Below are 27,935 nucleotides of genomic sequence, written 5' to 3'. Positions count from 1 at the left end.
CTCAGCCTGGGCCCGAGGCGGAAGGCCCACGGTGAGACGAGGTAACTCGCGAGGCCGCGCTGGGGTCCTTAGAGCCCAGGCCGCGACTCCGGCCCGCCAGCCGCCAACCCAGCGGGCGCTTGACGTACCGTGCTCGGGGCCTGACCTGGGGGAGAGCCCGAACGCTGGAGGGCGTGGCCAGCAAGACGCCCCGCCCCCTCTGGCCCCGCCCCGCCGGACGGTTTGATTAATGAGTCTCCTGAAGCAGAGAGGCTCCCAGAGCTCGCAGCCGCACAGCACTGCACCACAGGTGCCGGAGGACGTCGGCGGGTCCTGCCGTGGTGATCCCGGCGCCTAGCTTGGCCCACAAGCAGTCCTCGCCTCGCACGAGCCCGCATAAAAGGCGCACCCGATCCGCTGGACGAAGATGGAGTGACCGGCGCAGTCCAGGCCACGCAGACCCGGCTCGACGCTCCTCTTCCCGCGCAGCGGAGCCGAACCCCGCACAGCCCCTCCAGGAAAGGTGAGGACCGGGGTCCGACCCCTGCCGCGCAGTTCCGGACTTGGACGGGTGGCGGGTGCCTTAGTCTGAGGTGAGGCCACAGGTCCCTCGCTCTGGCAGAAACCGCCCCGGGCTCCTGCCGTCGCCCCTGGGGACCCCGAGCCTCCGGAACGCATAATGCGAGGGCGGCCGGTGCGGGCACCGCGGGCCACGGCGTGTTCTACGAGTTGACCCGCTCCATCTTTCCCGCGGGATGGGCAGGTAAATAATTCAGACGCGCGAGTAAGTTCTGAACCTGAAATCTTCCTTCCCCCAGTATCGTAGCCCTCTTGACTAAATTGGTGGTGGAAAGTAAGGCTGGTTGGGCTTCCCTGGTGGCTCAGACGGTAAAGAATACGCCTGCAATGCGGAGACTTGGGTTCGATTCCTGGGTCAAGAAGATTTCCCTGGAGAAGGAAATGGCAACCCACTCCAGTATTCTTGCCTGGAGAATCCCATGGACAGAGGAGCCTGGCTGTCTACAGTCCATGGGGTCGCAAAGAATCGGACAAGACTGTGCGACTAAGCCCAGCCCATAAGGCTGGTTGGTATCGGGGCCCTCCTGAGCCTTCTAACCAGTCTAGGAATCCTCCGGCACCACCCCTCTCCCCAGACGTGGGGAGGCAAAAGTGCCCCAATCAAAAGGTGCTCAACTCTGAGATCGCCCCGAACCACATCGGATGGTCGGGCCGGGCGCACAGGGGGAGCGAGAGGGCTGCGCTCCCACCCGGGCTAAGCTTGACCGACTCCCCGGCCTCACCGCGCCTTCCGTCCTTTGCAGGGAAGCCGCTATGGACCGCGGCGGCCCCGCAGGCAGCCCCCTGATCGCCAGCAGCGAGCCCGCGCCCCTGGTAGCCACCGCCCGAGACTTGAGCCCGGGACGGACCGCGCCGGGACCCTCGGGCCCAGGCGGCGGCGCGCGCTCAGGAGGCGGGCGGCCGGCGGCAGCGAACGCGGCGCGGGAGCGCAGCCGCGTGCAGACTCTGCGGCACGCCTTCCTGGAGCTGCAGCGCACGCTGCCGTCGGTGCCGCCGGACACAAAGCTGTCCAAGCTGGACGTGCTGCTGCTGGCTACCACCTACATTGCGCACCTCACCCGCAGCCTGCAGGACGACGCCGAGGCGCCGGCGGACCCAGGACTGGGCGCCCTTCGCGGAGATGGTTACCTACACCCGGTCAAGGTAGGCGGGCAGGGCACTGAGGAGCCGGGCCCTGGAGCAAGGCACCTTGCCCTGCCGAGTCTGCCACTGCTTGTGCAGATACCAGCGAGCTCTCACCGCACCTTTCGGGTGAGGCAGGGAACAGACCCGGGGAGCGATCTTCGCCCAAGTCACCGGCAGGGAGGTCCCCACTGCACTAGGTTACTCCTTAACGGTTTGCAGGTAGTGACTTAAGCCTGGGGTGGCTTGGATAGGGGGAGTCTCATGTCCCTTAAAGGATGATGGAAACTACAGGATACCTTTCCTAGATGAGTTTTTCTGGGGTGCCTGGTGGGGTGCTTGGTTGCACATCCTGATAATTTTTAGTTATCAGAGCCTTTGAGGGTTTTAAATTTACATAATTATGTTTCCCCTGTGATTTCTGTCAATTTTTTTTTAAAGTTTCACGAATTAAATACGGTGATGGAATTATCTGTTGCTAACTCACCCTAGAAAACCAATGTTGAAATTTTTTTGTAAAATGAGACCGTTCTGCATCCCCATATGATAAATTTTAAGTCCATCTTAATGTTATCTATCATAGACTAGGCAACTACCAAGAATGTTAGCAAAACTACAATGAGTTTATGTAATTTTCATAATAAATTGGCATGTATATTGTGTTCGGATTAAATACTATATTCAAATTCTTTAATGTACAAAATTAGCTGAGAGAGTTCCTCTTGTATAATATTTTTTACATGTAGGTAGTAGTGTACAAAATTGGTCGGGGTTTTGTTTAATACGGTTTATATGATTATGATTTATTACCTATATTGCAATATTTAGATTCTCATCATCCTTTTCTCCTAGATCTAATTGTTTTTAAATATTACATCGATCAGGCTTTCTGTTCAAAATGAATCACCTTCCCTATATCTTCTAAAATTAAATATTCAAAATATTTATTCTACTATTCTGAAACATTTTCACACACACAAATATAAAATTAAGACTTTCCCTTAAGTGTATCAATGTTCAGTAAATTATTAAATAATCATTATTGAAATGAAGGTAAAATACATCCTCTAATATTAACTGAACTTAAAATTCTGTGGTAAGCTTTAACAAAATTTACTTTGCAAATGTAATCAACATGATGATACTCAAACTAGTTTAAATATTAAGTGTAAAAATTTGAAGTATCATTTATTCATAATTATGATAGCCTATTGCATTCCATTCATGTGTTATATAACCTCAGCTAGAAACTTATTCATTACTAATTAAGGGATTTTGTATAACCATTAGATGTTATTAATCTTAATATTAGATTAATATTAGGTACCTTAGATTGCTATTCAAATGTATCATTTATATTAAATTTCTTTTGACTTGATATTATACTCTAAGAAAGTTTATTTCAACATTAAGTAGGCTTAATACAAAAGGCATCTGTTAAATGCCTCTTTGTGGGAGAGAGAAATCATATGAGAAATCCAGTTGTTTTTCACTTTTGTTTCTTGCAGTGCTTTTTTGAATGAGTAACATTAAAACCATAATTTTCATGAATGCTAAAACCGTAATTTTCATGTAACAATAAGCTTAGCAAGAGTTTTTTGCCCTAATTCCCATACCAAATGTTTTTGTAGTCTTATAACTCTTTAAAGAAAAATTAAATCTCATTTGTCCTCTGAATCAATTATTTTTATTTTAAAAGACAATTATAGGGATAATGAAAGATGGTCAAAGATTACCTCTTAAAATGAAATTGAGGGACTTCCCTGGTAGTCCAGTGGCTAAGCCTTTGTGCTCTCAATGCATGGACGCCAGGATTCTATTCCTGGTCAGGGAACTAGACCCACATGCCATAGCTAAAGATCCTGCATGCTGGCAAGGAAGATCAGAGATCCCGGGTGCCACAATTGAAACCTGGGCATATATATATAAATAAATACTAAAAAATGAAATTGGTGGTTGAACAAGACTAGTCTATTTTAAAATTATTTACTGAGTGCCTGCTATGTGCAAAGCACTGTTAAGAGAGTGAATACAATTAAGGATAAGACTCAATCCTTGCCCTAAATGAACATATAATGGAGAAAAAGACAGAAATGCAGTAACAGTATTGTAAGACACAGGCTTCCCCAGTGCTGCTGCTGCTGCTAAGAGTCAGACACGACTGAGTAACTTCACTTTCACTTTTCACTTTCATGCGTTGGAGAAGGAAATGGCAACCCACTCCAGTGTTCTTGCCTGGAGAATCCCAGGGATGGGGGAGCCTGTTGGGCTGCCGTCTGTGGGGTCCCACAGAGTCAGACACGACTGAAGCAACTTAGCGAATCCCATGGACAGAGGAGCCTGGTAGGCTGCAGTCCATGGGGTCGCTAAGAGTCGGACACAACCCCATAGACGGCTCCTCTGTCCATGGGATTTTCCAGGCAAGAGTACTGGAGTGGGTTGCCATTGCTTTCTCCGCTTCCCCAGTGGCTAAGCGGTAAAGAATCTGCCTGCCGATGCAGGTTCATTCCCCGCGTTGGGAAGATCCCCTTGCGGAGGAAATGGCAACCCACTCCAGTATTCTTGCCTGGAGAATCCCATGGACAGCGAAGGCTGGCGGGCTATAGTCCATGGAGTCGCAGAAGAGTCAGACTGGACTTAGCAACTGAACAACAACGATTTTAAGAGAGAATGCTGTCCATGCCATAAGAGACTATAACCCTGTGCTGTGGCGATGCAGAGGAAAGAGATTCTGTGTACATAACTGAACCTGTTTGTAACACTATTTTACAGATACAACCAAAATGCTTAAATATTAAGTCTGTTGTTGATTAATCTAATGCCAAAGAAATATTCTGATTATTTGTACCTTTTAATCTACAAAAGGTACCGTAACCTTTAGTTAAAGAGTGTTCCAAAATGACTATTTTTCTGTCTTACCACATAGTATTACTGGGCCTTGCTTTGATGATCAAAGATCCATTAACAGATATTTCAATGCCATAATTTTGAATCATCAAAATAATCATCTTATTATCAGTATTGGAGATTTGGCATTGTTAGCATTGTTGGGAATTTACAGTAAGAGTACCTCAAGGGACTTGCCCATTGGTCCAGTGGTTAGGATTCTGTGCCTTCCAATGCAGGGGGCCGGGGTTCCATCCCTGGTCAGGGAACCAGATCCTGAATACCATAAGAACTGAAACTAAGACCCAGCGCAGCCAAATAAATTTTTAAAAAAGAAGCTCTCCTGAGAATCTTAAAAAAAAAAAAAAAAAAAAGAATACCTCAAATGAAACTGGAAGGTTTAAGAGACTGGGGTCCCAGAGGATAGCCTAAAACAACACTGTATATACCTTTGGGATGTGAACAGTTCTGATCAGTGCCAGCATCCGAAGGAGCAGAACTCCAAGAGAACAGGGCTGTATATCAGATACTTACATTGTAAGAAAAGCACAGTTGTCATTAATTGCATTACCCCTGGAGAATCATTGTTGATAACACAGATAAACAGTGATTTTAAAAAATAAATTTTGTTACTTTGTTTTGTTATTTGGGAATCTTTTAACTCCAAAAATCAAGAATATATATTTTTAAAGTCTTCTGTTTCAGGTTTAGTTCTGGTTAATTGTATGAGTGCATTAGATTGTTCTAAGCTAATGAAACTACATAATTTTAAATATGCCTTCTTAGGTAGAGTAGAAAGCCAGGATTGTATTAATCTACACAATGCTAAAACAGACCATTGAGAAGTGAAATGTAGATCAGTCACCTGGTTTTTTTGGCGTGATGCTGCCATGCAACCTAACCATTATTTTATTTATATGTTTATTTCTGACTCCTAAAACTATTTGTGTGTCTACATTAAATTCATTTGAAAAAAATTATTAGTAGCCTTTCTGAAAATCCAGGGACACAAAGTTATTTAAAAGGGAACTTTACTAAGTCCCTGAAATATCAGGCAAAAATCCACATAAACATTTTTAGGTTTGTTTCATAAATTACATATAAATTACTTATGTAGTGTGTGCACTTAGTCACTCAGTGGTATCTGACTCTTGGGAGCCCCACTGACTGTAGCTCGCCAGGCTCCTCTGTGCATGGAATTTTCCAGGCAAGAATACTGGAGTGGGGTGCCATTTCCTACTCTAGGAGATCTTCCCTACCCAGGGATCAAACCCTCCTGTCTTTCATTGGCAGGCAGATTCTTTACCTCTGGGCCACCTAGGAAGGCCACTTACCTACTAGCAAGGCTGTAAAGAGCAGATACCTTCATTGGTCTCCACTCTTGGTTGCATGCTTTAGAGTGATTCTCAATACAGTGAAACCCAGGTAACACATAGAACTAACAGGGAGCATTTGGTAATATTTTTATTTTATTTATTTTTGATGTATAATAATTCTCAAATTATTATTATCTACATTCTCAAGTGTAGAATTCTCAAATTACATTACATTTGAGGTTTGAGCATGAGATTTTTTTTTTTTTTTTTGAGATGTTTATACTCATGAAAATGTGGCAGTAGTGTAAAAGAATGAAAAGCACAGATTTAGGGACTTCCTTGGTGGTCCAGTGGCCAAGACTCCATGCTCCCAGTGCAAGGGGCCAGGGATTGATCCCTGGTCAAGGAACCAGATCCCCACTTTACTGCAACTGAGAGTTCACCTTCCACAACTAAAAGGCCCTGCAATTAAAGATCTAGCATGCCTCAACAAAGTTCAAAGATCCCACGTGCTGCAACTAAGATCTGGCACATCCAAATTAATTAATTAAGTTTTTTAAAAATAAAGAAAAACACTTGTTTATGATATGCCTGAAAATCTGCACTTCAAATTGATGATCTATGCCCTATACTATTTGCTGTATGTGGTAGTCAGCTCAGACTGTGACAACAAAATATCATAGACTAGGTAGATGAAACAACAGAAATTTATTTTCTCACAGTTCAGGAGGCTGGAAAATTCAAGATTATGGTATTGGCCAACTCACTTCCTGGCGAGAGCTCTCTTCCTGCCTTGCATTTGGCCAACTTCACTCTTTCTCAAAGAAAGGGAGCTCTACCTCTTCTTAAAAGGCCACTAATCCTATCATGAGGGACCCACCCTCACGACCTCATCTAACCATAATTACCTCTCCAAATTATCATCGCACTGGGGGTTAGAGCATCAACAAGTAAGTTTTGGGGGAACAGAAACATTCACTCCATAATACCATGACACTGGATTCTTCAGTATAATGCAGGCCTTAACTCTGGTCTAACAATGTCAAATTCAGACATATCAAAAAAATCCCAGGCAAATTTCTAAAATGCTTCATGTTCCCAATTGGTCAAGGGGATCCCAGGAATAGGACCAATATGATACATCCAGAGCATACACGAATGCACTTCTATGATTTAAAACAAAACCTGAAATGGATTTGCAAAAATAAATAACACAGTCAGTCTTATTACTGTATTGAATATAAAATACAAGTTTGTTTATAGGAAGATTATATAGGAATGGAACATTTTAAATTCCAAGTAACACAGATGTTGTATTTAATCTGTGTTGAAGTTCTGCTAGATTCTGAGCAGAATAATCTGAATTTAGGACTCTGAAATGACCTAAACCACATTGGAGCAAGTTCAGTTATCACATCTGGAGGCATAAAACTCACATGCTTACGTATTATTCCTTATGCTACATTTCACATCTGGAATCCCAGTTGAGGTGACAGTCCCTGTATTTGGAAGGCTTATAAGGCAGGCTTATATTATTCCAGATAAGAATTGGCTCTACCTTATACTTTTCTGAAGAGGTCCAGTCTGATTTAATTGGTCTGGAGTGTGATTTGGCCATTAGTTCTTTTTTTTTTTTTTTAATTTTTTTATTAGTTGGAGGCTAATTACTTCACAACATTTCAGTGGGTTTTGTCATACATTGATATGAATCAGCCATAGATTTACACGTATTCCCCATCCCGATCCCCCCTCCCACCTCCCTCTCCACCCGATTCCTCTGGGTCTTCCCAGTGCACCAGGCCCACGGAGCACTTGTCTCATGCATCCCACCTGGGCTGGTGATCTGTTTCACCATAGATAGTATACATGCTGTCCTTTTGAAACATCCCACCCTCACCTTCTCCCACAGAGTTCAAAAGTCTGTTCTGTATTTCTGTGTCTCTTTTTCTGTTTTGCATATAGGGTTATCATTACCATCTTTCTAAATTCCATATATATGTGTTAGTATGCTGTAATGTTCTTTATCTTTCTGGCTTACTTCACTCTGTATAAAGCTCCCATGTGATCCTAATGTGCAACTTGTGTTGAAAAGCCAGAGCTCTTATGAACTTTTTGAAAAATTATTTATTTATTCATTTATTTACTTGCTGTATTGGGTCTTCATTGCTGTGCACAGGCTTTCTCTGGTTGTGGCGAATGGGGACTACTCTCTGGTCGGGCTTCTCGTTGTGGTGGTTCCTCTTGTGGAGCACGGGCTCTAAAGCATGGGCTCAGTTGCCCCACAGCGTGTTGAATCTTCCTGGATCAGGGAACCTATGTTCCCTGTATTCTCAGGCAGATTCTTAACCACTCTACCACCAGGGAAGTCCTCTTATGGACTTTGGATTGTTAATAACTGTACCTCTGTTTGAGCACCATGGATTATCTGCCAGGCATTTAAGAACATTTCAAGGACCACCCTTTCCACTGGTAGTCCAGTGGCTGAGACGCTGTGCTCCCAATGCAGGAAGCCCAGGTTTGACCCTTGGTCAGGGAACTAAATTCTGCATGCCGCAACTCTTGTATGCTGCAACAAAAATTGAAGATCCTGTGTGCCACAACTGAAGCCTGGCAGAGCCAAATAAATATATTAATTTTAAGTTTTTTAAAAAAAGAATATTTCATGGTGTTATGTAACCAGCAGTCTGCCCATGAACATTCACTGGTGAAAGTAGCCTGCTGCTCACAGCAATGTTTACTCTCTGGAGAGTGTGGGACCCCACTGCTGACCTCAAAGAATTGCACTTTAGTCTAAAGACTTACCTTTGTATTAAAAAAAAAAAAAAGCAGTGTTTCTCTGATTAGTATTCCAAGGACCTTAAACCAAAATTATATGACCCTCCCCTCTAAGAAAAAAAAAAGTCCATCCTGAAAGTATTACCTGTGTAGTATATTTTTTCATCATCATCCTGTTTGGAAATTAATTATATTATTTGAAAGGCTGCCCATTTTAAAGGTGAATTTAGAAAAGTCACAATCAGAATAGAAGTGTGATGATGACTGAAGGTTAAAGCCTGTGATGCCAGTACAAGCAAACATTTAATCTAGATGTTCTAGCTGTGTAACCCCAAACATTCTAATATTTGCAACTTTCAGATATTGATTTTAGCAGGATAAAATGTTTAGTTAGTTGAATTAGTCACTTTTCATTGTAATCCTTTGACAAATGTAGATGCATAATACCACATATAACTTTTTTAAACATTTTTTAAAGCCAGGGATTTTGTTTTAGGTTGAGTTTAAAGTTAAAACATTGTAGATAGATAAATTTCCCTACATCTAAATATATTTATTCTTCATAATTTTTTGCAGTTCTGGTCCACATGCATGCATATTATTTCATACAGTTATAATCAGAGTCTGGGTATATTTTTAATTTTGCTGTTAGCATTAATAAACATTTTTTTTGTCATCACTTAGACTTTGTAATCACAGTTGTTACTAGCTACATAGTATTGCATTTGCATTGAAGCATTAGGGATTTTTAATATTATTATTGCACACTATCTGTCATAGATACTAACTTTTGGATTATTGTTTAAATATTCTTTTTCAGAAATGGCCCATGCGATCAAGATTGTACATTGGTGCTACTGGTCAGTTTCTGAAGCATCCTGTCTCCGGAGAAAAAACAAATCATGACAATATTCCAAAAGACTCTCAGCCTTAGGCTCTCCCCTGATGGGGGCTAGTAGAAAGTGATGTTGTTGTTTTTAAATGATATGAAATAACTATATTTATTACATCAGGTATAACAAGCATTATTTCTGAAAGTTTTCATGTGAATCCATAGTTGGATATTCTGATTTATCTAATCTAAGTAAATGTGGAATGAAATCTTCAGTCAAATGTAAAAATACACAGCTTGTCTATTCAGTGTGACAGAGTCACTACTATAAATTGCAGGAGAAACTAATGGGGAAAAAAAGAAACCCATAGGACAGCAAAGAATTGTGTATATAGCCAAAGAATACTTGTGTTTTCTGTAGTGTATCTATCACAAACTCATTTATACAATCTTCCTGGTTTAAAAAAATAAAAACTCGGTTTGTAAAACACCAGTATTTCATTTTTGTGAAAACCAATCTGTGCTTAAAATTGGTCTAAGAAGCCATTCCAGCTGGAAGGTGCTAGATCATTTACTCAGTTTTAGCTGAATACATGTGGAGACTATTGAGCTATATGGTGATGCAGTAACTTCTATAACTTTTTCCCTCTTAGAAAAATTGTTTGGAATAATAGAAATGGTTTGCTTCCTAGGACAAGTCTTGGCCACCTTCTTAGAGGATAATTAAATATCTTACTATGTTTCCAAATTATGGAAGGCACTGAGCCTCCCTGCAACCCTGTGTGAACAGCAGATGGTTGTCACTGGGTAGCAGGGTTTGCCACCCTCCCTGCACCCCAGTCACTCCACATCCACCCCACTCTCAGGTCCTGGACTAGATAAACAGGTTTAGCTGTAGCCCCTAGAGAGAGTGGCATGTTCAGGCCTGTTGGGGGCCTCCACACCTCCTTGACCTTCACAGTCGCAACCTTAGCCAGGTTCTTTCTCCCCTTGTCAGCTACTGTTCACAGTGAACCTACTTGACCCTTATGAAATAGAAGTCCTTTCTGACTTGGGACTTCTGGGGCTGATCTGTACCTTGAAGAGGTCTAAGGACACAGAGTAACCATCCTGAGATACAGGATGCTCCGATTTGGACCCACAAGCAGGAAAAGCCCTCTGCTCTGGGTCTCTCCCACTGCCCCGCACACGAAGTACCCAGGGAACAGCTCTTTTGCCTGACTGAACCAGTAGTTTCAGTTCTGGCAAGAGCTTGGTGATCCTAGCTGAGAAGTGGAGATATTTACCAGGGAACACATCGAATCTCAGAACAACAGAGTGTAGTAGAGACACTTGTAAAAAAAAAAAATTATCAGTCTCTTTTGTCATCTCTGCTGATTTAGATTCCCTTTTATCCTTTTTTTATTTTTCTCCTCACTCTTCACTGTCCAGGTGTGTAAAGGTCATTCATTTCTTGATAATCCACAGTTTTAAAGTTGCTGGGTTTGGTCCAAGATTATTAAATAGAAATGTGTATGAATGGCCTTGGTTGAATTAATATAGCAACTGAACCACCATTTCATTTCCTCCTCCATTTAACTCCAGCTTTTGGCAGTGAAATGAAATAAAAGACTATTTGAAGGCAAAGTTGATTTGAGGATGATCATGTCTTAGCTCATGTCTGATAGTTTGTAACTTTTATTTTAATGTGAATATACTCATTGTAATGTGACCAAAGCATGTCTTTAAAAAGAAAAGACATATAATAAAAAATGTCTACATATTAACATGTAGCAAAAATGTTTGTATATTTAAATATTTGTGAGTATACTTACCCACTCATATGCCATTGAAAGGAATACAAAATAAAATGAGATGGATACAGCCATTCATTATTGTAAATTATTAGAATAAAAAAGTGCTAAAAATAATCTTTTCTCTTAAGGAATGAAATCAGAACTTCTTTAAAGTTACCTGGAACTGAACTGAAAACACTAAATGTGAGAGTAAGAATTTCAGGGGAAAAAATCCCATATTTAAAGCATTTAGTTGGGGAATAATTATGATTTGTGTTGAATTATCAGACTTTTCTAAATCCTCCTTCTAAATTGTTAGTCACTGTCTTAACAGTATTACTTTTTTTTTAACAGTATTACTTTTTATTTCTTCTTGTCCAGTTATAAATGTCTTAATTCCAAAGAACTATAGTTCTGTCATGAGCTTTATAACATTTTATTAAATTGCTAAATAGGGTAACAGCTTTTGGTAGGTTGGAAAACTTGAGGTGAAATTGAATATTTTCACCCAAAGTTTAAAAGAAGCATGCTGTTTAATTAATTGTACCTGGTCAAGATAAAAGATATTACTAAAATAAAATAAAGCACCAATTTGAAAAGTAATTTAGTCTGTTATATCTATCTCTGCAGTTATTTAACAGATACCTATGGCAATACTTGAAAATCTTTCTAGAAGATAGATACCTACTTGGTATTAGCTTCTTCACCATGCTGTCTTTAGTGGAGTATGTAATATGGAGGGAAGAGGGTATACAGGATCACCATATTATCCCGTAATCTGCAAGGGAAATCCTCCCTTCAGTGTCTTCAATCACTCACCTCTCTCAGTAATAGTCATATATTTATGATTCCTCTGTAGTGATAATTTGGGTGGATAAGGAAATACCTTTTTAGAAGCATAGCCAGTTCTAATAGACCTTTAAAATGTTTATTGCTTCTTTTTCTGATTATAAAAATGCTTACAGTGCAGCTTGTATGTCAATTATACATCAGGAAAGCTACATTAAAAAGTATAACACATACCTGGTTTTTTTTTGTTTTTTTTTACATACCTGTTTTAAAAAATAAACTTAATAGCGAAAAGGAATGAAGTGGAAAAGTAAAAGTCTCACAGTGGAGGTGGTTGTTTAGAATAGAGTGAAGATGAAACTATCTGTTTCACACATTATTTGGTGATAGAAAATACTGGTTTTAGGGACTTCCCTGGTGGTCCAGTGGCCAGGACTCCATACTCCCAAAGCAGAGGACCTGGGTTTGACCCCTGGTTGGGGGAACTCGATCCCATATGCCACAACTAAGATACAGCGCAGTCAAGTAAATAAAAATAAATATTTTTTTAAAACTGTTTTTACATTTTGATAAGACTTTTTTGATCCAACTACTTCAATCTGCAGTGTTATTGATATCCTAAACAGTAATTTTCTTATCTACTTATGGCGAATTTATTTAAAGTAAGAAAAAGCTGTAAGAAAAGAAAATAAATGCTAGTTGTCCTCACTGAAATGCACAGTATTTTAGTTGAAATTGCTTTTTAGGTTAAATTATTCAATAATTTTTCCTTTTTCCAAAGGGTCTCCTTTTATATTCATGAAGGCAGCTAGCCACTTATTATCAAAAAGAAAGCTTTCAAGCTCTAGTAAGATCTGTTTTTTTGGTTTAGTTTTTTGTGTTCGTTTGGGAGCAAAGTGGGGTGGGTTATAGGGGTAATTCTATATATATTTTCCAGCAGTATTTAATCTTTTTCTTTAGTCTTCAATGTATCAATAGTACCATTCTGAGGAAATAATCCAATCTAGACCAAACATCTCCACCATGGCCAACATAATTCCATTAGAAATCAACACATGAATTGTATTTGGCATCTTTTAAGACACTTTGCATGCTGGCTGTATATAAAACTATATTCTTAGCTGGCAGGGAGAAGAAATGATAAGTCAAACAGATTGCTTATGATCCAAATTCATATATTAGATACCTTGAGAGGGCAGTTTAACCTAAATGCTCTTTCCTAGCTCTGTATAGGGTATTACAAATAATATCAATCATGTATTTTATTTGAAAAGTTATAAACTTCGACTCTTCTAGCACTGCAGATTGTCTTAATCTGATGACAAATTCTTTCTTTTTTTCTTAATCATTGCTGGATAATATGGTACCTAGTTTCCCAGATAACTTACAACTAGTAGTACACTATTGGCTGTCTTTCTCCATGGTACACACTTTTGATTTTCTAGTTTTGTTTTTCTTATAACCAAAAATATACAAAAGCTAGAACTTCCCTAATAGCTCAGCAGTAAAGAATTCGCCTGCCAATGCAGGAGGCTCAGGTTCGATCCCTGGGTCGAGAAGATCCTCTGGAGAATGAAATGGCAAAATAAAATTTTAAAATAATGGTGTGTGTGTCATTAAAAATATAGAACAATATTACAAAGATTTCCAACCTTAAATCAGTACAAAAGAGTAAAGCCAAATAAATGGAAAATGTACAAAATCTGACTCCTAAGGAAGCACTAAGGGAGTACTACAAAATTGTTTATCTCAAAAAACTGTGCTTTTATTTTGCTGCACACTGGTAGCTGGCAGTCTTACATGTGGCTATTTTATTGAAAAAAATAAATGCCCCTTAAATCCTGTAGATTTGCTTTCTATAAACTTTGAGTACAGCACAGATGGTACTGCAGCACAGTTGGGAATGAGGGACATTAAATATTCTTACCCAACTACATAAGCCCGGGAAAGGCTTCCCTTCCTATGTTTACACAAGCCTCAGTTTCAACTCATAAGAGAAGCCAGTTCAGTGAAATATACCTCAATCACTCGGACTTTCATTATAAATTATACCACAGCACATAGCTGTCAGAAGCTTTTAAGTTATAAACTGAAGAATAATCTTAACTATTAGGCTTAAAGATTATGTCAATAGTCATTTCCTGTACACAGGAACGTTACTGAAGAAATGCATGTATTCCTGCCCTCTCAGGACCAAGAAGTATGTCCATGGGGAGGTCTGGGGATGAACTTAAATCACTTGTCTCTGTTTTTATGGCCATTCAAAACCGGGGGCCTTTTAAAACAATGTGAGGTCTAAATAAGAACTGATTTTAAACGTTCTTATTTTCAAATAAGTTCTGAAGTCACTTAATTTACAACCTTTAAATGTGTGCTATTATAAGGCACCTCCATGCTTTACATACTTATCTGTGTAAGTATGCCATGCATGTCAAAATTTTTAAATTATCTTTTTTAAAGGCCCATGCAAGACTGTCCTTACTGTGGTGAAGCACATCTGCGCCTCTTGCTGACGGCAAGCCCCTAGACCAGAGCCCTCGTGACACTGGGCAATAACAGCAAGTGAAAAGAGTAGGGTTCAACAGCAGAGATGGGCTACAGTCCATGAAGTCACGAAGAGTCAGACACAATTTTGCAACTGAATAACAACGACAACGGCAGAGACAGGAGAGTCAAGAGAGGGGAGAGGTGAGAAGCAGGAAGCTATTCCCAGATCCTCCTCTCAGAAGGAGGAGGCCCGTTCCACCCATGTTCAGTCAGGCTACAGGCGTGATGTTCTGGGACATACACGAGAGACTGCCTTGAAAGAAGCCTGACTTCCAGCTAAGACCAATTCATCACTGCAGTAAGCACCAGGCTTAGTGTTAGCCCTCAACAAACTGCCCCTTGCCTTTTCTCCTCTTCCCCTCAGCTCACAGTTGATGTGAAATGATAGCTAAGAAGGGCTTCCCTGGTAGCTCAGCTGGTAAAGAATCTGCCTGCAATGCAGGAGACCCTGGTTTGATTCCTGGGTTGGGAAAATCCCCTGGAGAAGGGATAGGCTACCCACTCCAGTATTCTTGGGCTTCCCTGGTGGCTCGGACGGTAAAGAATCCACCTGAAATTCGGGAGACCTGGATTCAATCCCTGGGTTGGGAAGATCCCCTGGAGGAGGGCATGGCAATCCATTCCAGTATTCTTGCCTGGGGAATCCCAAGGACAGAGGTGCTGGCAGGCTGCCGTCCATGGGATCACAAACAGTCGGACATGACTGAGTGACTAATCACAGCACAGCAATAGCTAAGAAGGTACACGTAGGCAGCTCAAAGCAAGTCAGGTTTGTCTTTTCTGCCTGGTTAGATGTTAGAAAAAGGGATAAGATGATAAGGTGAAGCGTGACACAAAAACCCAAGAAGCTGGACTTCCCTAGTGGTCCAGTGGCAAAGAATGCACCTGCCAGTGCAGGAGACATGGGTTCGATCCCTGATCTGGGAAGATCCTACATCCTGTGGAGCGACTAAGCCCATGTGCCATAACTACCGAAGCCCAAGTGCTCTAGAGCCTGTGAGCCACAAGAGAAGTCACTGCAATGAGAAGCCCGCGGACCACAACTAGAGAGCAACTCCCACTTTCTGCAACTAGAGAAAGCCAAGGTGCAGCAACAAAGACTCAGCACAACCAAAAATAAATAAATAAATATTTTAAATAAATGAATAAATAAAAACCAAGAAGCCACAAAAGAAAAGCTGGGTAATTTTGACTATGTAAAATTAGTAAAACAAAAGAAAAAACATAAGGTAAAAAGCGCCCCCCCCCCCCAAAAAAAAAAACCTTGGGAAAAAGGCCACAACAGATGATAGCCACGGTGGTAATTTCCTTTATATACTGCAGCTCTCAGAATTTAAAAAGACCAGCTACTCAGAAAAATGCCACAAATGACACGAGTAAGAAGTTCATAAAAAGAAACCAAACACTCAGTATCTTTATGAAAAGACACACAAATTCACCTAAGATAAGAAATGTAAATTTAAAAAGCAATGAAATAAAATATTTCACCTATCTGAATGCTATAAACTATCCAGTTACAATATAAATAAGTCCTGGGGATGTAATATACAGTATGGTAAATATAGTAATATCTGTATTGTATATTTGAAAGTTGCTAAGAGAGTAGATCTTAAAAATTCTTAACACGAGAAAAAAAATTATAATTATGTGAGGTGATAGATGTTAACTAAACTTGAGGGAATCATCTTGATATATATCATTATGTAATACCTCTTAAACTTATACAGTGTTATATGTCAATTATATCTCAATAAAACTGGGAGGGAGAATGTGTAAGTGATGATGACTAATTTTTCTGGTATACTAGAGTTAACTTGTTTTAACCATAATGCTTGAGTATTTATGTTTTTGATGAAAATTAATATTTGTCATTTTTATCCTCCTGCTTTTTCTCTCCCAGGTTAAATGGAAGAATGTGACCAAAAAAGAATGACACAAATATAAAATACCCATTTTTAGTGAGGGTGGGGAAATGATGGTTGTAGCACTGTTGGAGTATACAAGCTTTTAAAATACACTTTCACCATCTCTCTCAATATGGTAAGTGTATACACCCTGACTTAGCAATTCTACATTAAAGAATTTGCCTAATGATACACAGTCACAAAAATATATAACAATAATTATTGCAGGTATTCATCATCTTTTGTCTCATCATTTGTATACTTAAAACTTTCCCCTGCCTTCTGTACTGGCTGCCCCCAAGTAACCTACCAAAAGTGCAAACCTGAGGATGTAATGTACTTGATCAAATCCATTCAATGGTTCCTCATTGTGTAAGAGCAGGTCTAACCCCTTAACCTGGCTTATGAAACCTCTGTCTGTATCACTGCCCACAGTCCTCTACCACTGCCTATTTTACACTTTGTGGGTGTGTGTATGACTGTGTGCTCAGTCATGTCCAACTCTTTGTGACCCCATGGACTGTAGCCTGCTAGGCTCCCCTCTGTCCAGGCAAGATTCTCCAGGCAAGAATATTGGAGTGAGTTGCCATTTCCTACTCCAGGTGATCTTCCCGACTCAAGGATCAATCGTCATCTCTGTATCTCCTGCATTGGCAGGAGGGTCCTTTACCACTGTGCCAGCTGGGAAGCCCACCCATTTTATACTTCAGGTTATAGTAAACACACACACACATACACACACACACACAGCTGTTTCATGCTTCAGTGCTTTTGTTCATCAATCATCAGTTGGTCCACAAATATTTTCTTAATACTATGGCATGCATTGTTCACTGCTTGTCATATCAGTTAGGAATTGCATTCAGCTGCTAATTAGAAAGTCTGAACCATACTGGCTTAAATAAATTAGGGCTTTATTCTCTCCTGTAAAAGAAATCTACAAGTAGGAGGTCCAGGGATGGTAAGATGGCTTTGTAAATTTATCAAAGGCCAAAGCTTCTACATATCTCTCCTTTGCCAGAAGTGGGTTACAGGGTCGCCTGTATGTGTAAGGAAGGTGTATCTATCAGTCTGGGTTTGGGATAGTATCTGCTCTTGCTCAGTTAAAAACAGTCAGGCTTCTTACAAGTAATTAGTGACTTTCATCACTGGGATGAAACCAACTTGAGCTGGATTTCTAGGAACAATTTCCTAAGTCATTCCATGGAACTGGGCTGCCAAAGCAGCTGAACCTTCTGCCATGACCTGGACTCTGCCTGCCCAGTGGAAGCTGACTGACTAGAAGCATGCAGCCTTTGCTGTGTAAAGGCAGGCACAATGGATGCCTCGCAGCTTGCTTTTCTCCTCTTGTAGCTCAATTTAGAATCTGGGTTTTACACAAATGTGTTTCATTGGCAGGATCTAATTCACATCCAGAATCTAAGCTGCTAAAGAGTTTTGGAATGCTGTGTAATACTTAGCTTTTCATCCTCTGACGTATAGAAACAGATAAAAGGAGGCTGGGGAAGCAGGCAAACAGATTGAAACAGGAGGCTTAGCCCTAGGACTAGGCACATAACACAAACAAAATCAGAGTTTCATTATCAGGGAAGAAAGCTGGGGATGGATACAGGATGGTAACAAAGAACCTGACCCAGTCTTAAGAAATCAAGGAAGCCTTCCTGAGAAGGCAAAGAGGGACAAGAAGAACATTCTAGTTATAGGAAAAACCAAGTGAGAAGAATGTGCAGCTTTGAAAGAAAGTGCCTGGGGAAGAAGGATGGGTATTTCACATATATTATCACATTTAGTCCTCACAAAAATCTTAGGAATAAGTTATATTATTCCCAATTTTCAAATGAAGGGAGACTGAAATGTACATTAAAGGATTTGGATTTAAGGGTAACCAGAAATCTTGCATAGAAATGCAGAGGTATTGGGTATCAAGGAGCTACTCATAAGCAGAGAGAAAAGTACAGATTTCCAAACAACATAAAACCCCATAACCATAACTAAAAAATAAAACAGACTGAGAAAAGTTATTGGCAATGCATGTGACTATTAACTGACAAAAGATTAGTATCCAGTATATAGAAATAAATCCCATAAATCAAATTTTTTAAATTACAGATATTTCAATAAAAAACTGGGCAAAGCTCTGAAGGCTATGTTACAGAAGAGAAAACCCAAATGATTAAAAATGTGAAAAAAAATTAAGGGAAAAGCAAAACATTTATAAAATTATCTTTTCAACCTCATAGCAAGTGCAAATTAAAATAACAGTTAACACCATTTCATATTTATCACATTGACAAAATTGTTTAAATTCTGAAAAGAGCAAGTTTTCATAAGGGTATAGAGCAACTATTAGGAAAGCAACTGACTTTTAAGTATGAAGATGAATTTATCCTTGGATCCTTAAACCCAGCAGTTCAGCCTCTAGGGACAATGGTGTGTTAGGAAAGCTAATTGTTAATTATTCAAGCATTCAGGTATCTTGAGAGCCAGTTGTTAGTAGCTTGAAATCACCATGATACATTAACAGTGTTGTTGTTTTCGTCGTTTAGTTGCTAAGTCGTGTCTGACTCCTTCGTGACCCCATGGACTATAGCCCGCCAGGCTCCTCTGTCCATGGGATTTTTCAGGCAAGAATATTGGAGTGGGTTGTCACTTCCTTCTCCAGGGAATCTTTCCCACCCAGGGATCGATCTCATGTCTTCTGCGTTACAGGTGGATTCTTTACTGCTGAGGCACCAGGGAGGCCCAATTAACAGCATGGATATCTGCAAATGCTACAAATAAGGGGTTTTTTGGGGGGAAGTGGGTTTTGCTCTTTTGTTGATGTTGTTGTTGTTTGAGCTCTTATTTACCAAAACACCAGCAGACATAGAGAAACTCATGCCTAAGTACAAAGAGACATCATAGGAAAAAACATTCAGAATCTCCACTGTATTTACATTTAATGGGGTGTTAATTTCAGGACATAATTTGTATTAGATCATCACAGAGGTACAATAACATCATACTTTAACCTTAGCTTGAATTTTTCAATTACTTCCACATTCTCTACTCTCTATGTAGTCATTCTTAAACAATTTTTTTTAAACAGTAAGGAAAGTATATTATTTAACATAAGAAGAAGCTGGAGAGGCTCCCTGGCTGCTTAACTTGCTGACTATTTTTAAGTTGCTTGGTTCTTTCCCTTCCCATTTTGCCATCAACGGAAGCTCCCCTCATTTAACAAGAGGGCTGCGACGATGCCAGGAATTCTTTCACTGACGATCGATGGTGATCATATGTAGGGGATGAAAAGCTGCTTCTTCCCACATGTGCCTTTTCATCAAAGAACAAAACTTTCCCTGAATTCCCCTAGCAGACTTCCCCTCAGGTCCCATTGGTCAGCTTGAATAATTTAAATTTTAATTCCACTACATTCAGAATTTGTCATAGGATTGAAGTAGTTGTTTGCAAGCCTTACTCTTCGCATAAAAGTTAAATTTTTAAACAGAAAAGGAAAACCCTAGAGTCTCACACTGACAATTAAAGCCACTCATTATTTTAGATCCGGGCAAAAATCGTAAGTAATTTAGGTAATTTTCACTGAAATTATCTCAGTAAAGTTCATGTACTTCAAGTGTTTAAGAATCAACTTTCATTCAGATCAGTGCCCTATTTTCTGACAATTTAATGTATTTTTCACAGATTTAGAACTTTAACCTTGACGAGAGGTATAAATGCTATGATTATCTTAATGTCAATATTATGTTTAAAAATAATCTTGCCGGAGGTAAAAGGATCATATATATGAAAGTCATGCAGTTATGACTAGGGTCATTTACATTTCTCTTGCTTAACTCTATTTTGACATGCCAGGGAAAGCACAAGCATATGGTTATTATAGCCACTTCCTTCCAGTTCCAACCTCATTTTCTGCTGCAAACATCGAGGGGAACCAGGTTCTCCGAGTCATTCACTAATATGAAAAAGGACTGAAGGCCAAATGTATTAATTTACTAATGAGATTTACATGTGGAAGTGCAGATGATAGATTCTGACAGCTTCTAAGGAAATAATACCCTGTATGCCCTGAATCCACATATATGTCTATCGAATGTAAACTTTATAAGATAATCCAAGTTATATTGTCAAAAAATAGCTATTTTTTTAAAGTTACATTTGGATAAACCATTATATTTAGGGCTTCCCAGGTGGCACAGTGGTAAAGAATCCACCTGCCAATGAAGGAGATGCAAGAGATAAGGATTCAATTCCTAGATCGGGAAGATCCCCTGGAGGAGGAAATGGCAACTCACTCCAGTATTCTTGCCTGGAAAATTCCATGGACAGAGGAGTTTGGAGGGCTACAGTCCATGGGTTTGCAAAGATTCGGACACAACTGAACACACACGCACACACATATCATTTAAACCATGAAACTTTCCCTTTGAAGTGGTTTTAGTTGTATTTGCAACTGGCAGCATTAACTAACTTCAGTAACCTAGAGACTGGCAACCCCTAAGATGGTGCTCCTTGCTGGAGAACACTGAACACTTATCATGATGTTAATAAGGGATGATGGCTGAAGGGGGCAAATCTTCAAACAGAAAGGGGGCAAATAGAAATGGTATATTTTTGCAGTCAGGAGAGAAAATGTACTATTTTAATAATTTTTCAACTTACTTTAATTATAAAATTGCATACACACAATAAATATCCAAACAGTAGTGAACGGTATACAAAAAAAAATTAAAATATCACTTTCCCTCCAAAACCAACTAGAGATATACATTGCCAACATTCCTTCTGAACCTCTCAAAAAATATATATAGCTGAATAAATCCATGTTCTTTTTATTTAGGAAAAAAATAGGATTTTACTAAACAGCTTCTGCATCTAGCTTTTAAAATTTAACATATCTTGAAATAATTTCCAAATCAGCAAATATAGATCCATTTATTTATTCAATCAATAGCTATTTATTACATGCTAGAGACTATATTAGGTACTAGGAATAAAATGGTCAGCAAAACAGACTAGATGTTTCCTCTCACAGAATGTATATTCCAGTGAGGGCAGCAAAAGTATAGATTTCTTTTTTTTTTTTTTAATATAACTACAGATTATGAAGGAAACAAAAAGGGATGTTTTACAGTGGACCCACTTTAAATAAATGGCTCAGTCAGTAAAGAATCCACTTGCAGTGAAGGACATCTCTTGCACTGTAGGAGTGAGTGAGTGAAAGCAACTCAGGTGCCTCTGACTCTTTTCGACCCCATGGACTGTATAGTCCATGAAATTCTCCAGGCCAGAATACTGGAGTGGATAGCCATTCCCTTCTCCAGGGCAGGGGATCTTCCCAACCCGGGGATTGAACCCAGGTCTCTCGCATTGCAGGTGGATTCTTTACCAGCTGAGCCACCAGGGAAGCCCAAGAATACTGGAGTGGGTAGTCTATCCCTTCTCCAGTGCATCTTCCCAACCGAGGAGTCAAAACGGGGTCTTCTGCATTGCATGTGGATTCTCTACCAGCACTGCAGGAGACCTGGGTTCAATCCCTGGGTTGGGAAGATCCCTGAAGAAGGAAATGGCAACTCACTCCAGTATTCTTGCCTGGGAAATCCCATGGGCATAGCATGGCAGGCTGCAGTCCATGGGGTTGCCAGAGTTAGACACAACTTAGTGACTAAACCACCACCACCACACTTTAGATAGGAAGGGCAAGTATGGCCTCACTGAAAAATCGACCTAGAAGCTAAGATGAAAGAAAGTAGTTAGTCACTCAAAAAACTGGGATAGGAGAATCCAGGCAAGAGCAAACGCCTTGAGATGTGAAAATTGTTTGCCATGTTCTAAAAACTAAAGAGTCGGGCAGGGTGACTGGTGTGCAGCAAGAGAGGGGAAACAAAAGGTGAGGTAAGTCGTGTGAAAGTGCAGATATTTTTTCCTCTAAAATATTTTTTAAATTTTACTTGTATTGTTATAAAATATACATAAGCTTACCATTTTAACAATTTTTAAGTGTATAATTCAATGAGACTAAGAATATTCACAGGGCTTCCCAAGTAGCACTAAAGAAACTGCCTGCCAATGCTGGAGACTTAGGAGACATGGGTTTGATCCCTGGGAGAGGAAGATCCCCTGGAAGAGGGCATGGCAACCCACCCCAGTATTCTTGCCTCGAGAATCCCATGAACAGAGGAGTCTGACGGGCTACTGTACATAGGGTCGCAAAGAGTTGGACATGACTGAAGCGATTTCACACAATCACAATTTGTTTTGCTAGGTTTAGATTTTCACACTGTGTTTTTTTGAGGCAAACATATCCTGCCCTGGATTTTGTATCAATTTCTTAGGATTTGTTACCCAAGAATTCCAATAACAGAGACCTGGCAGCAATAAAGAGGTGTTCATTTGGGGTGTGTTGGGACTGCAGCCCAGGAGATAGAACTCCAGGAAGCACTTGAATTATGTTCCGCCACACTACAACGTGGGGGAAGCTCATAAAGGCAGAAAACCACAAGATTACATACATTGTTTGTCAATAATTAGGATTGGAGTTGGCAAGAAGTAAGGGTGCTTGATAAACAAGGATTGCTTTGGGACTGAAATGATACATAGCTGAGAAAGATAGGGGGTAACCTTTGAAACTACAAAGTTGTAACTGCTGCTGTTAAGTCACTTCAGTCGTGTCTGACTCTGTGCGACCCCACAGATGGCAGCCCACCAGGCTCCCCAGTCCCTGGGATTCTCCAGGCAAAAACACTGGAATGGGTTGCCATTTCCTTCTCCAATGCATGAAAGTGAAAAGTGAAAGTGAAGTCGCTCAGTCGTGTCAGACTCTTAGGGACATCATGGACTGCAGCCCAACAGGCTCCTCTGTCCATTGGATTTTCCAGGCTAGAGTACCGGAGTGGGTTGCCATTGCCTTCTCCAAAGTTGTAGCTAGCAGCTGCTAATACATTATTGTTTTGAAACCGGCTGGTGGTGTCCTGAGTTTGACACAGTTCAGAAAATTCAGGTTCTCTCTGATGCAGAAACATGTCTGAAACCACACCCAACTATGTCCACCCGGCTCAATTCTGAATGCCTGACACCATAGTTAGTCCATCTTGATTTCTTAAACGATGTAAATATGTCATCAACTTCCAGTTTTTAAAGGAGAGACGATGTGTCTTTTACAGATTATTGTTTAATGATATGCTTTCATGTGTATTCTTTCTGACAAGATCATCAGCCTGTCTCTACCACTAAGCCTAGTGCTATGCAGTCAAGATTCAAGATATAATAGGCTGAGAAAAACAAGCGTAATAAAACGCAAAGCACGAAAACTAACGAATGGTAAGTTTATAAACAAGGCAAGTGCTTTATGAATGCTTTTTCTTCACCCTCTACTATTATCAACAAAATTAGCAACAATAACTATTGTCATAATATAAAGGACTATACAGCTTCTTTTTTTTCTGGTAACTAGTCCTTCTGTGAGTTTTAACGGGTCGATTCTGGGTACTCTTACTCTATATCGGGGTTTCCAATACCACTTTTTAAAGTACTGAACTACCTGAGGAAGTAAAAGACCAAGCAAATGAAACCAGGAATGGGAGGAACTTTCTTTTTTCCAGCATTTTCTGGTTGCTTGGATCCATTACAAACTGGTAGACTAATCAGTTACATGGTCTACAGACTAGTTCACAATGAGGTCCTCAGCTGCCCCAAAGGCCAATGCGGAAATTCCAAAAGCACCCCTCAGCTGTCAGAGTAAACCCGCCGCACCGCAAACACGCGCCGGCTGAGGGGCGGGGCCAGGGCCGGAAGGGGCGGGGCCAGGCCTGGAGTGTCGGAGCGCCAACCCGGGCAGTAGCGCCTTCTTTTCCGCTTGGCCGCGGGCGGAGGAAGAGCTTTCAGGGTCTGTTGGCCGTACGGGCGTGGCGGCAACGCCCGCGGGCACGTCGCCCAGCTCTTCGAGGGGAGAAGGCCCCGCGGAGTTAGGTCATTTTCTTATTTCTCCCAGGAACCCGACTCCGTGCCCGGGTCTACAGGTCGGCCTCAGGCCCCTCCGGCTTGTGCGTCCCGCCCCCGGGATCCCCATCCCGGTGGCTTCGGTCCCTTGCCGGGCACAGTCCAGCGGTCGGCGCGGCCGCGGCCTCCGAGTCATCCCAGGAGGCCACCTTCCCCTCCCCAACCCGGTTGACGCCGCCTCGAGCTCTCCTCCGTGCCTTCTGCTCAATCGCATTTTGTGAGTAACCGTTACCTGTGAGTTTTAGCCGACCCTTGTTAGTAAAAGCCGGTTTCGACTGTTCTCAGCTCAGACTAACGAAGGGCCTTTTGCCATTCTCTGGGTTCTGAGGCGGGTGGCCTCACGCCCAGCCCAGGCCTCGACCGGAGCCCTTTTGTATCCCAAGGAAAGGTTTGTGTGTGGCCTTTCGGCTTCTGGGCCCCTTAAATGTACAATTGTTTATCCTTTCTAAGGAAATGTTCTGTAAAGGGGGAAGGGATTACCTGTTAAATCTTAAGGCACCCTTGACTTGGCTGGACTTTTTGGTTGGTTTTTAAACTTTAACGCAGCACGGTTAACCTGCTAACATTGAGTTCTGGGCTCTGCGCAGTGGCGCACTGTAGGCATTTGTTCCCGGATCTTCCTTTGTAAATAGGCTCTAGAGACTTGGCACTGAAGTTGGAGAACAATCCTTAGGGGTTAGAAGACCCTTAGGCTGTAAATGCCGGCTGTAGCCTTAGATACTTGGATTTACATAGAGATGTGTATTCTGAACTTGATACAGAAGAAACTGGTCTAGAGCTGGAAGACCTTTTGTCTGTTTAAAAGCGAAGTTATTAGTGCTCGTCCATGAGACTTGCTATAGTCAGGTGTTTGGTTTTTTTCCCTCCCCCCGATTTGAAATACCCGTTTTTTCATCTCAAACAATCAAAACAGTTAACTTTCACCAGTGGCTTAAAGTAGCTTATATTTGGTATTTCAGCCCTTCTTTTTGAGGCATAGTGACTGGAACCCTATTTTCATTGCTAAGTGTTGGAATTTTTAAAAACTTTACAAAATAAACGATTGATTAAAATTTTGACAATTTATGTAAGTCCTTAAGGATAATAAAGCCTTCCCAGGTGGCGCAATGGTAAAGAATCCCTGGGTTGGGAAGATCCCCTGGAGTAAAATATGGCAACCCACTGCAGTATTCTTCCCTGGAAAATTCTATGGACCGAGGAGCCAGGCGGCTTACAGTACGTGGGGTCGTAAACAGTTGAATATGACCGAGCAACTAACACACACAAGCATAATAAATACACAAAAGCCCAGTGAGTATTATTAATACCATAACATCCATTTGCTTCCCTATCCCATTCCTTTCTTTCTATCCCATGCTTCTCTCCTGAGGTGCCCATCATCTGGGATTTTGTTTCCAAACTCGGGTTTTTTTGAGGGGATTAGAGTGGATAGCAGTTTTATACATACATATCCCTAATTGTTGGTTGTTTTAGGCCTTAAATAGAACTTGCATGTAGTTGTTAGAAGTGTTATGAATCATATATTAAAGTTTTCCAAATTGAAAATATTCATATCCAGTAGTTTGTATTCTTAATATTATGTGAAATATCTCAGTATTTCAAGACTTGAAAGTGATAAATTGTTTTGCAAGGCCCAGCATTTGTTATGTGCTCATAAATCATTTCCAGTAGCTGATGGTTCAATGATTTATTCTCTTGGGGTTCTAGGGGACATGATCTGTGGCCCTGACCATGCCCTTTGCAGTACATAAATATGCTTTCAGGCAACTTGGGACTTAATTCTACCGGACTGTGTCCAGTAATGATGTCAACATCATGTATGTCTGCTCTGAAACTATATTAGAGCTGCCATGATAATGTTTTTAGTTAGAAGTCTGCACACATGTTTTTATATATCTAACCTTTAACCTGACTCACCTCATCCATGTCAAGCTCTGAGACAGAAAAGCAATGGTTAGGTACTCATTAGGACCATCATGTCTTAAAATCTGTGCTGCCACAGTAAAATAATATCGTAAATGCATCCATCGTTTTTACCTATGCTAATGAATCCATTTCCAGCTTGGAAAAATCATTTATGGAATTATTAGGGCCTAACCAATCAAAAGGATCAAGACATACCCAAGTCATTATAGGTATTAAACTGGGAGCCTTATCAGTTTTGATTACCAAAAAAAGTATAATCAAGCAGCAAGCACATTCTTTTGTTCTTTTAGAGATGTGTTAAACAGCAGAAAATGACTCCACTTGTTAATGGTTTTTCTTAAAAGTTGATTGGGAGTCAGAAAGATTATAAGTTTTTCTTTTTTTTTTAAATGGTTCTTGAATGAGTATGGGGAAAAGAGCCAACTGGATCATACTAGATATAAGATGCCAAACAGATACAAGTGCAAATGAGAATTCACAATGAAATACATTTAATTTCTAGGTGCAGCAGAGCCTATGAGTTGAAGATGAAGATCATTGTGATAAATGTTTTCCAAAAACCTGTCAAAGAGGATGGCTGTGAAAACACTAGGAGGACCGCTGTGCATGTAACAAGGTACCAGAAGTTATAATGTTAAGTTGTGTGCTTTTTTTAGGTGTTTGTGATATTGTTCCTGAAGCACAATACCAAAATGTTTAATAACTGGCACAGTGATGACAAATTACTTTTTGCCGTTTACCCAGCTGAGGGTATCTTTGAAGAAATGACTTTTAAGACTGAGATGCCAGTAACATATATTATGTGAAGTACTCAAATCTAATACAGTTTTTTATTAAAATTGGTGAACTGTTCTTTTCAGCAGATGAGTACGTGCAGATGAATGTTCAAGTGCTTAGCAGTGGTGCTTAAAAACTCTTCATTACCTCAAGTAAGTGATTACGATTTGTCATGCAGCCACATCTATTGACAATTTGAAAGTATCTGATAAACTCCAAAAGCTGAGGCCATTTCCTTTCCTGTTAAAGGTGCCTTTGTGTGTCAGGTATATGACTTTCAAGTTTTGAGTATGGAATTATTTTCACTGTTGGTTTCTGATTTTTCCCCAGAGGTGTGGCACACAACGTTTTCGAAGGAAAAATGAAGAGTTGTTCAAGAAGACGTGCATTAAAGCAAGTGATAAAAATTAAAATTGTATTTTAATGTTCATCTCACAGTAAATTATGGAGAAAAATACATCTTCAAATTATTTTAATTGCTGGACAATAAAGTCTGTTCTCTTTAAAATATATCAGGTCTTTATTAAAATAAAATAAATCACGTCTTTTTTTTTTTTTTTTTAGCAACGTGATACGTGTTTAATGCAGAAATAAATCAGGTCTTTAAATAACTTCATTTTCATAGTTACTGGTCAGACTTGTTTTTAAAGTTTCTTTAGGGATAGTGTATTCTTGTCAATAACCAGCTCCTCTGGATAGTGATTCTTTCTGAAGTTGCAGGTGGCTGGCAGCT

The 27,935-nt window shown here is 40.4% G+C and overlaps 2 protein-coding genes and 1 non-coding gene across 3 annotated transcripts; all 3 read left to right on the top strand.

Annotated features, from left to right (window-relative positions):
- The first annotated feature begins 260 nt into the window (after window positions 1–260).
- TCF24 (transcription factor 24) lies at window positions 261–11,861 on the top strand. Its single transcript, XM_043880085.1, has 3 exons — window positions 261–502; window positions 1,302–1,701; window positions 9,478–11,861. Exons 2-3 carry the CDS (start codon window positions 1,312–1,314, stop codon window positions 9,589–9,591), a joined length of 504 nt encoding a protein of 167 aa, XP_043736020.1. The 5' UTR covers window positions 261–502; window positions 1,302–1,311; the 3' UTR covers window positions 9,592–11,861.
- A 12,313-nt stretch (window positions 11,862–24,174) lies between these two features.
- On the top strand, window positions 24,175–27,712 carry LOC122679091. Its single transcript, XM_043879344.1, has 5 exons — window positions 24,175–24,238; window positions 24,287–24,716; window positions 26,928–27,041; window positions 27,289–27,354; window positions 27,533–27,712. Exons 1-4 carry the CDS (start codon window positions 24,175–24,177, stop codon window positions 27,290–27,292), a joined length of 612 nt encoding a protein of 203 aa, XP_043735279.1. The 3' UTR covers window positions 27,293–27,354; window positions 27,533–27,712.
- On the top strand, window positions 27,128–27,215 carry LOC122679710. The gene has a single exon (XR_006336500.1). It is a non-coding gene; the product is annotated as a small nucleolar RNA SNORD87 (small nucleolar RNA).
- Window positions 27,713–27,935: the final 223 nt, after the last annotated feature.

This window comes from Cervus elaphus, chromosome 21 (assembly GCF_910594005.1).
Source record: "Cervus elaphus chromosome 21, mCerEla1.1, whole genome shotgun sequence".
NCBI lineage: Eukaryota > Metazoa > Chordata > Mammalia > Artiodactyla > Cervidae > Cervus > Cervus elaphus.
Note: the sequence above shows the minus strand (reverse complement) of the source record. Positions and strands in the feature narration are given on the sequence as shown.